This window comes from Leptinotarsa decemlineata, unplaced genomic scaffold, assembly GCF_025532065.1.
Source record: "Leptinotarsa decemlineata unplaced genomic scaffold, Ldec_3_MD MMD2_tig00026361_RagTag_RagTag, whole genome shotgun sequence".
In the NCBI taxonomy this organism is placed as follows: Eukaryota; Metazoa; Arthropoda; class Insecta; order Coleoptera; family Chrysomelidae; genus Leptinotarsa; species Leptinotarsa decemlineata.
Window position 1 is genome coordinate 1,368,310 of NW_027412704.1, and position 10,359 is coordinate 1,378,668.

General features: G+C 33.7%; 1 protein-coding gene across 3 annotated transcripts; it reads left to right on the top strand.

Moving 5' to 3' along the window:
* Positions 1 to 1,378: 1,378 nt before the first annotated feature.
* Positions 1,379 to 8,861, top strand: LOC111509814 (glutathione S-transferase D2). Of its 3 annotated transcripts, none has more exons than XM_074185004.1 (6): positions 1,379 to 1,515; positions 2,356 to 2,521; positions 3,838 to 3,896; positions 4,918 to 5,059; positions 5,558 to 5,722; positions 8,587 to 8,861. In XM_074185004.1, exons 1-6 carry the CDS (start codon positions 1,481 to 1,483, stop codon positions 8,734 to 8,736), a joined length of 717 nt encoding a protein of 238 aa, XP_074041105.1. In that variant the 5' UTR covers positions 1,379 to 1,480; the 3' UTR covers positions 8,737 to 8,861. The 3 variants fall into 3 exon arrangements, with proteins under 3 accessions (XP_074041105.1, XP_074041107.1, XP_074041108.1); XM_074185006.1 differs by having other exon boundaries at positions 5,558 to 5,658; XM_074185007.1 differs by lacking the exon at positions 5,558 to 5,722.
* The last annotated feature ends 1,498 nt before the right edge of the window (positions 8,862 to 10,359 follow it).

Here is a 10,359-nt window from a genome sequence, read left to right on the forward strand (position 1 = left end):
TTTGGAAACTTTTGCCAACGTAGCACAAGTCAATTAATTCCGTCAGAATAAAAATTGCGTGCTTGGGATTCGGTAAAGTCGATGAAGTCCGTTTTTGTCTGATCCTGATTGGCGGAGGTTCTACCGATTATGGAGGATAGAGATAAAGAGAACCGGCTCATATGGGAGAAAGCTTGAAAAAGTGTCCAGCTTTCAGTTTTAAATAACAGTTCAAAAACCCTCCAGAATGGTGCTAGCATAGGCACAGGGTATGATATGAATCAAGTTCGTCAGTGTAACCTAAAATTATTGCTGTGGTAAAGTGGAGACATCTATTGCATTTCTTAACAGCTTTAAATAGCTTCGTTACTTCCTGTGAAGGAGGTAACTAACCGTATATCCGAAATTTGCCCAATCCCTCGTATAAGGAATGATACTCTCAAGGAATCATCGACTTTATGTTGATGATATACACTACCTTGCACTGACGAGTGGCCAAACAGGCCGAAACCGGTCTGCAAGTGTGTTCCAATAATTGAAAATTTATTGTGGCTGTTGTGTAGCAGCATATGCAGGAATAACTTCAGTGGAAAATCATGCACTGACACCTGTCGGAAAAAAGTAATCTACATAATATATACACATCTTTGATACGAATTTAGAATTTTTCGTTCTAAATTAACAAGGACTGGTTTTGTTCAATCAGTAGGTTTTTGGAATTCCATACCACAGAACACAAATACCTTATGACTAAAAGGCTCCTCCTGAAATTCTGTACTGAACTCTAAAAATCGAAAAATGCATTGCTGTATGCTCACGCTGCGATCAATTCACATGAATATATAACCAGGGGTCTTTCGGAACAGAAGAAAGGTAAAAACCAACTGAAATTCATTTTCAAGGTCCCTTTTTTTCATAAAATTGGGAAATAATCTGTAATATAGTAGCCTCATTCACCATTAGTATCTCGCTTTGATATCTGACAACATCGCTCTTTTCACATTCAAATATCTATGATACAAACTCAAAATTGTTGTGGAGCCACTTTATCACAGGCACCTTTTTTTCCTCATCATTCCGAAAAATTAAATTTGATCCCTTTTCCATGGCTCAATATTTGTTCATGGGACAAGATCCTCATTCTCTGCGACATTCAGAGACAGTTTTTATGTATGGACATTTGGAAATAGTACATAAATTGAGAGAGAGCTCATAGAATAGTTAAATCAGATACTTCAATATTTGGAACGTTCTATCTAAAATTCGGCTTTGCTAAACCAATTTATTGAATGGTGCATTATTTATTGAGTAATTATATCACAAAACTGTGGGGAACGTAGGTATTTCAATAAGTGACTATATTTTTTGTTTTGATTCGTGTTTCCCTAGCTACTGATTGCTTTTATTGCAGAATTGATTACCTATATAACAAAAAGCTTTCTGTTGGCCAGTATTCCCTAGAGCTTATGGTGTATCAGTAAATTTCACTCTGGGGAATTGCATGGAATCGGAGGGTATTGTCCCTCTCAACAACAGGTGAGTGTATTTAAAATTCGAAATTAAATTTTCAATTTCCTTAAAAATGTCTGTTTTCAAAACTTCGAACTAGAATGAAATGATCAGCTGGGGGTATATTTGAGTTTTCCCGTTCTGGTTATTTCTCCAACATCTTTCATGACATACATTCACTGCCAAAGCTATTTTCTATGTTAAATCATAGATACATATGTATCATGCAGATACTTACTTATAATTGCCGTTAGTTGCAACCTTGTAAACAAATGGGTTTCCAACATTTCCAAGCGAAACATTTACCGCTTGGAAATGTTTCCGATGACATACAGTCAGAATGTTTTTTAAAAGTTCAAGTGTTTAGGCTTGAGGTATACAAATGCCAAGGCCAATTTTTCAATCTCCATCTCGTTACAAATGCAATCGTCATTGACACAAAAGACAAACAGTCAATGATCGGAATTTTTGTGATATATTATTTTTTATTCTACAATATATGGCATATTCAATTAGCACTAAAAAAGAAGAAGATTGTGTCATGGACGGTTATCCTTTTGTTTTCTGTGAATGACAGATGCCATTTTCCTTTCGATGGGCCTTCAAACTGAAACGATTTTTCAAAGGATTCTGTACTTTTGCAAAATCTTATGAAGATTGTTGAGACAGTTTCCATGACTCTGCGAATTATCAAGTCTCTTGAGTAATGATGCATAGATACTGTTGGACTCCAAATACACAAAATTGTACAGCAAGGATACATTTCATAATTGAACTAGTTTGATTTTGTCTTCAAAATTGTTGACCTTGTTTTCCTTCTATATCTCTAGATATTATATCACACTTGAAAGAATTTATATTTTTCAGTATATTCAATGCAAAAATGGCTAACCACACAATAGATATCTACTTTTTCACGATGAGTCCCCCGTCACGAGCAGCGCTATTGTTGATGCGGGCTCTTGGATTGAAACACAATATAAAAATCGTCAATGTTCTTGCCGGCGAACAGATGAATCCGGAATTCATAAAGGTCAGTAATTGTTTTCGTCGAATGTGTCCGTTGACATTGTCACTTATTAATCAGTAACAAAATGAATGTATTGCCTATATGTGAACACTTTCATCAAATGTGAAGTGAGAAAGAGCTTATTTAAAAATCATTTGCTTTCTTTCTTCCTCTGGAAGTGGAAAGCCAAAATCGTTAGTTCCCAAAAAGTGATCTCTCCTAAAAACAAACCCCTTTCGATTTAAAATTCATTTCTATATAGACTAACATATTCACTTTTTTTATATAAACATTGTAATGTAACTTTAACGGGATAATGACATTACTGTTATTTATCGTGATAGTTTATTTTTGATAAAGTGAGACTAGTTTCTTGATATTCGCGCTATATTCAGATGCTTACGAGATTTGGTATCTTACATCTGATAAACAATAACAACGGAAAAAAGGAAGTGTTTCATCCTGTACTGTTATTTATATCTAACCTATTCTTCCTCTTCTTCTTTATTCTATACTGCTAACACTTCATTCATACCACATGTGAACTACAAAACGGTCGACATCTACCAATCATACGCATGTACCAGAATACGAGAAAATCATAGCAATCAAATTATTCGTCTCAACAATTACAATTATATATGATACATGCTCCAGTATGTTACTTTTATATGTATGGTACATGGAAGTTACAAGCGAAATTAGGATACATAACAAGATACTAGAAAAATGTTTTATTGGTGCAAAGTAACGCAATGAATTCAAACCTACTGTATATGATGATTGTTGACTGTCGGTGATGTTTGAACAACATTCAGTGCTCAACTGGCCGGATAGCATTAGATGCTAAGGCCATTGAATCAAAAAGTGAAGAACAACATTCAACGCCATGCTTTTCTATGTAAACCACCAATTTGATAAACCAAATATGAAACTCTTGGAATCAGTTTCCTGGAGAAAAGAATGACATTATTTTCAAACATTCATTTGTATGATTTGATCATGTTATCAGAAATCATTACACTCGGGGGCAACAGAAAAAAATTATTGTTTCATTGAAATTACAAAATATAGATCTACAAAGAACTTTATATATACTTTATAAAAACAAAAACAAGAAAGGAAATATTTCTTATGACATTATGGAGAAAACAGATGTGTCATTTTCCGTCTTCATCTATTTTTGAAACTCAGTCAAATTTGGAAAACAACGCTTGAATGAGCGTTGTTTCCTTTGGAAACATCAAGTAATTAGTGAACACTGAAATTTCAAATCATTGACAAAATTCATATGAATGAAGAATTTTCTCATTTCAGTAAATTAACAAATGCTTTTTCAGATAAACCCGTTGCATACAATACCTGTTATAAATGATGGTGGATTCATACTACCTGACAGGTAAGTATCGATAATTTATCATTCGAAATTCTCAGCACTCAGCGATGAATATTTGAAAACATACAAATTGCAGTGAATAATTAATTGCACATCAACTCGTGTATCAGCAGTTGCAGAGCGAATCAATCAATAATAAACAAGAGATCCGACTTGTGGTTGTGGAAGAAGGGAAGATTTTTAGTACTCTATGCATCACTTATCGCTGAGAGGGCGCCACCATCTTTTGACGTGAATACACGTCTTTAAAATTGCTTCCATAGTGGGAGGAAATAAAAAAATTCACGTGGATGGTAACAAAATCGAGGTCTTGGATTGGTCCTGTAGCTACAATTCTATAATATACATCCAAATTTTAATAACTCCAACTACTTTAAAGGGTATAGAATAGAAATAGATGAATACACGAATCACGAATATTGTTTGAGAAAAATGAATATTCACCTTATTTTTGGACGAGAAATTGATAAAAAAATCATTAATCATTTTACAAATGAAAAGTGTGTTTTGGAGGAATGTTTTCAATAGTAACAAAAGAAATGGCAACAAAAAACCTCGTTTTTCATCATCAGAAAGTGGTTGTACCATCAAAACGCGTTGACTTGAAAAGATGATTCTTCTTCTTTTTTTTTTGCTTCCCTTCGGCGCAGTAGTCCATGAAAAGATGATTGGATTATTCTTTTCTACATATTGAAACTTTATCATTGTCCTCTCGATCATATCGAAAATATAATCTAGACAAATTATCAACATGCAGGCTGGAAATTCTATGCAATATAATCTATTTAAAACATTTGTCCCACACCAGAACAAAAGACTGTCATTCCACGTGCGTTTTGGTTGTTAAATTAACAACATCAAGAATTTATTTCACGTCAAGTGCTTCAATTCTACCTATTTATGCAATAGATAATTTTTCAAAACAGATTTCAATCATACAGCTGAGTTTCAGCTTTACTCCCCCGTGCGATTGTTAGGCAAAACTTAGATCTAATGAATAATTGAGCTGACCTTATTCTTGCAGCAATGCTATTATGAAATATTTGGTGGATCAATATGCCAAAGATGACAGCTTGTTCCCGAGGGACCCCAAAAAATCAGCAATTGTTATCCAGAGATTGTTTTTTGTATCAGGATATCTATTTCCTAGATTTGTGGCATATCATGTGAGTTTTTTATGAAAAAAATCTTTCACTATCTACGTAGAATATAAAAACGTATATAATAAGAAACTGGGCCAATAAAAGGGGGCTTAAGTCACTCATTTTTAACTTAAAGTAGAAAGGTGATATGAGCTTTGTTGTTGAGAATGTTATTACGAATCGAAATGCATGATGAAATTTAGGGTGTTCCATTAAAAAAAATATAATTTTATGAAACATTTTGAAAACGCGACAGTAATTTTTGTTTGTTCTCGGCATCGAGAGGGCCATTAAAAATGCTACTAGTTTGCCCATTCAACCAAATTCGTAGCATCAATAGTAATGGAATTGGCAATATGGTGCCGACTCAATTTGGAACACCCTGTATACCGCGACCCAGTATAATAAATATTTATTAGCAGGAGCTACGAAAGCACATAACAATAAAACGGTCCAAACTTTTGAAACAACCTTCACTATCTATCATACATCATTTTTCCGAATATTTCAATTTCTTTTCAGCTCCCCACTATGAAGGACGGAGTTAAAGGAGCAGAAGAAGATCTGAACAAATTGAACGAAACATTCAGTATGATGGATAACTATGTACAAGGGCAGACTTGGTTTGCAGGAAACAATATGACAGTGGCTGATTTTGCTGCAATTTCTTTGATTTCAACAATCTATGTAACAGTTACATTTTCTATACCTACCTTTTTATTTCATCTTTCACTCTCACGCTGTCGCTTGTCCCACACAGCACTAGATATTCATGGAATATTCCCTGTATATCATAAAATGAACGTATATATTCCAAATATTCATAGAACATTCTTGGAATATATACATGCCTTTAGAATATTCATAGAATATGCTTGAATGAATATAGCAGGATTATTCCCGGAAGAATGTGCATAGAATGTCTATAAATGGATTATTCTCCCTTGAATATTCTAAGAATATTGTCGATCGAATATACCATATGGTATATTCTTAGAATATATCCCCACGGTATATTTTGGAATATTCTATACAATGGAATTTTGAATTATCTTATAATAACGTATTCAATTAATTCAATATTATTAAAAACAAAAATATTTGAAGATCTTAATCGAATGCATAACCTGATGTATATAACCCTGATAGTGTTAACCAGTTTTTGAACTCAACGCAAAGATTCTGGATGAATTGCTCCAACAGCAACTGTTGGAAACGACAAAAAAATTTGAATGGGCCAATAAATGAACCAATTGCATCAATAAATTGGTTAATTCTCATCCTATTTGTCTTTTTGTATTTGAAATTATTTAATTACAAAGCGAAAAATCCTGGAAACAGAGAAATGGGGAAGTGAATAATTGGAGTAAACGTTTCTCATTGGTCAATTGAAGTGTAGCGCGCGACAGTCGAATAAGCTTTGTGAAAGCGGCTGTCCCTTAATGCATGGTACATTTGCGTTTGCGTTAAATTCGACATTTGATTCAACATGGCGGTTGACGTGGCAGGTTCGCGTGTGTAATGCATGGTGTGTTGATGTTATTATCAAAGTATAATTCTGTCACGTTCAGTGTACCATTTATAATTTGGGGTTGTCCAATTTGCAGTACAGCGAATAGTTTGATTTTGGATCTTCAAACAGGGAAGTTGCATCTATTCAGTCTTCAAGAAAAGTAAGTAAAATGCAATAGTATCGATAATAAAGTCATGGTGATTAACCTACTATACCTCATTTTAGGTTCGAGGAGAGTTGGTGTGTGGGATTTGTTGGTTTGACTAAGTACATGTTTGAACTAGAGTGATTTCAGTTGTGTATATTCAATAGAGAAAAGTAAGTGAATGACATATTCTTTTGTATCATTTGTTTTCATAATTTTTATCACTCGTTTTCAAGATTGTATCAATTTGCCCAAAAGGAAACAGAGTGGTACCTGGTACAGGCAGGTGCGCCAAGGAACTGAAAACGTAATGATTACTTTTCAACAAGACAATGCAAGTTGCTTTCCAAGTCATAAAATGTTGTAAATGTTCATGAGTAACCTATGCGAAAAATATCTATTTGATTTTTATTCCAGTTTTATTGTGCCACTTTCAAATAGTGATAATGAACGTTAATGTACATTTTGTTCCAGGTATTACTATTGAAACACTGGCTGATGCATTGTTGGACAAATATAAGGAAAACTATTCTGGTGAGCAAAGTTTGAATAACTTTAAGTAAGTGAAATTTATTGAAGAACGCATCATACCACTCATTTTAAATACTTCATTTGTGGGTTTATTTTTCTAAGTGAGAAACCTAACCTAACCTATTTCTTGATGTAATACACTTTTTCTTTTTCAATGAAATGATATATTTATTATTTTTTAATTAGTGCTGATGAATTCACAGAGTTGTTATTTTAGTATATTTTTTAGTATACATTTGTTTGAGGAACATCCTAATTTGAATACATTTCTAATATTTGTAATATGACAGTATTCAGGAATATTTTATTCAGTGAATAAATATTTTGAATTAGATTTTTTATTTTTAATATTGGTTGAAACGTCAAATATTTCAGTGTATATTGTTTTTAAAATATATTTGTTTGTGAATATTATGTGTTTTATTACTTGTGTGAATCTTGTATCAAAATGCAATATATACATGCCTAATAGCGTTTACTCGTCACATTCTTGGAATATTCCAAATATTCCTAGAATATTCATAAAATATATTTAAAGTATATTCTATGGTGTTTCTCTATTGTATATTCCTACAATAAACTAAGAATATCCTGAATATTTTATGAATATTCCTGGGGTTCTATTCCTGGAATATTCTTAATAGAATATACCTTAGATATTCTAAGAATATTATAAGATATTCCAAGAATATTCCCAAGGAATATTCTTAAAATATATCAAAGGTTCGCCAGGAGCACTTCCAGGGAATATTCTCCAGAAGATATATATACCATGGCATATTCATAGCATAATACAATATCCTTAAATGTATATTCATGAAATATACCTGGAATATCTATTGCTATGTGGGGTGAAGACTGTCGTCATATCACCTGTAAATCATTAAAGAAAATATATACTTGTATAGTAATAATAATGTAATATTCGGGAATTTTCGTAAATTTTCTACGACAGAGAAGTACCGATTTTGAAGCAAATTTCTGTAAATTTAAGAAATCTCAAACAATCATTTTGAAAACGATTTTTTAAAATCGCATCGGAAAAAGTTGAACTGAACATATTCATTGAAAAAATACAATACGGTATTTAACAAATGAATTTTGTATGAGAAAAAAATCAAAAACCAAAAAATCAAATTTTCACGTGTGTGTAAAAATGTGTCTCACAAAAGTCGTAGATCTCTACATTTCTTACAATGGGAGATCTACTCTCAGTGGAAATTGTGAAAACTGTTTGTCCATCCCTGAAATACACCTTACTTTATCCCCGTTTCCTAATTTCTTTGCTTCATAACTATTTTAATGCTGTTCAAAAATTATTCACTTCAGGCTACAAATTATATATGGACGTAAACTTTTTAGGCATGCGGCTCATGTGATATTTCCGCACATCAGAACCTTTTCCAGTGGTTCCAGAAAACCAAGACGGCCATGGAGTCCTTCGGCTATGATGAAGTGATGCAAGCTGGGGCTGAAGCTTTTGGAGCACTGTACAAAAGTAGACTGAAGTGAGACATCCTACGGTTGAAAAAAAATTCACAACCTCGCAATGTCACTATGATTTCAAATTGAGAGCACAAGCTGAAATATCATTGTTCGAATAAAATTTGTTGGTGAATTTAAGTTTTTTATTATAATACTATATGTTTTTTGTTTTGAGGTGGTTGACAATGTTTCGTGGTACATTTCATTAGTTCTAACTTCCATTGTCTACTATGATATAAATCGATTTGAAATTCCTGAAAGAATGTGGTTTTTCACACACACACACACACGCACACACAGCGAGGAGAAACAAGCAAATCAGGAATTGCAGAATCTCATGCTTGGACTCATATCAAGTGGTCTCAAGCTGAAATCATGCACAAGGAGAAACACTGGCTTAGGAGAAAATCCAAAGAAGCTGCATATATGTTGTCCAACAATGCACCTAGCCAAGCTAGCGAAGAGGTACACAACATATGGAAACCTATAACCAAGCGGAACACGGCCAACTCCTGCCAAACCGTCGGCTCCCGCTAAAACCGATGAAACGGAAAGAGGGAATAGGTGAAAGCACTTGAATGATCTATAAATAGTCAGGTCTCGGAGGAATAAGTCCACCGTTAGTTAGGGAAGCTATATATTATGCTGTAGACAACTCCTCCCGATACAAAAGGCCTCGATTCTCTATCAAATGAGGCCCTCACGTCCCCAGTTAATGGATGAACAATCTCCTCATTCACCCACCCCAGCCAGGCAGGGGGTTCACCATGAAGGACCCGTTTGTCCTTCTGACAAACACCAGTTGTAAGGGTAAGGAAGCCAGGTTCCAACCTGGTCGAAATTAAGATAGTTGTCGATGGAATAAGTCCAGTCCGTCCCGAAGACGGTTGTGGATACTAACAATCGAAACGTCGTGAACTTGGCTTGGAATTTTTCAATTTTCATTTCTTTTGAATAATTTTTGATTTTCATTTCTTGTTGATGGTTCAACGTTTAATTGTTGCTTGTATTTTACCCTCAGGGTAACAAAAGACAATAGAATGGCCTTTTGCATCCTTATCTTGAAGGCAGCATAACTTTGTTTGTTTACGAATAGTAAGTTGGACCATAAAACAGTGGCGGTTGCTTCAGTTGATAATCGGAGGGATAGTATATATTCATAAAATAAATCATTTCAGGTGAAAATGTATTTTGAGCATAAACTGCTAACATAAAAACTATTTAGACATTGAACAATACAATCATAATGGAAAAGACAGGTTTTACATTTCTATTTCTTCATCTTCATACAAAAACAAGATTCCTATGGCTGGGATTCAATCAAATAAGCGAATGAATGTCATTACGTCATGAGTAAATTCAAGTCATTCCACCAAGGTCTTCTATAATCTGAACAACTAATTCAACAGCTCATTATTATCATTACCGAACACCAAAAAACGTTCAACATTATATTCTCTTGTAAAATACCACTCAGAGTAAAGCTACATTTGTTTCATTTTTCATCAAATCTTAATTCCCTTCATGAACATGGACTTGGCAGAAATAAACGTGAAAACATTTTTTTTGCACCAATTCAGTCGGATTTATGTAACTGCCATTCCCTGAGCTAATCTCACCAAATAAACAGCCTTCATTTTAATAATCAGA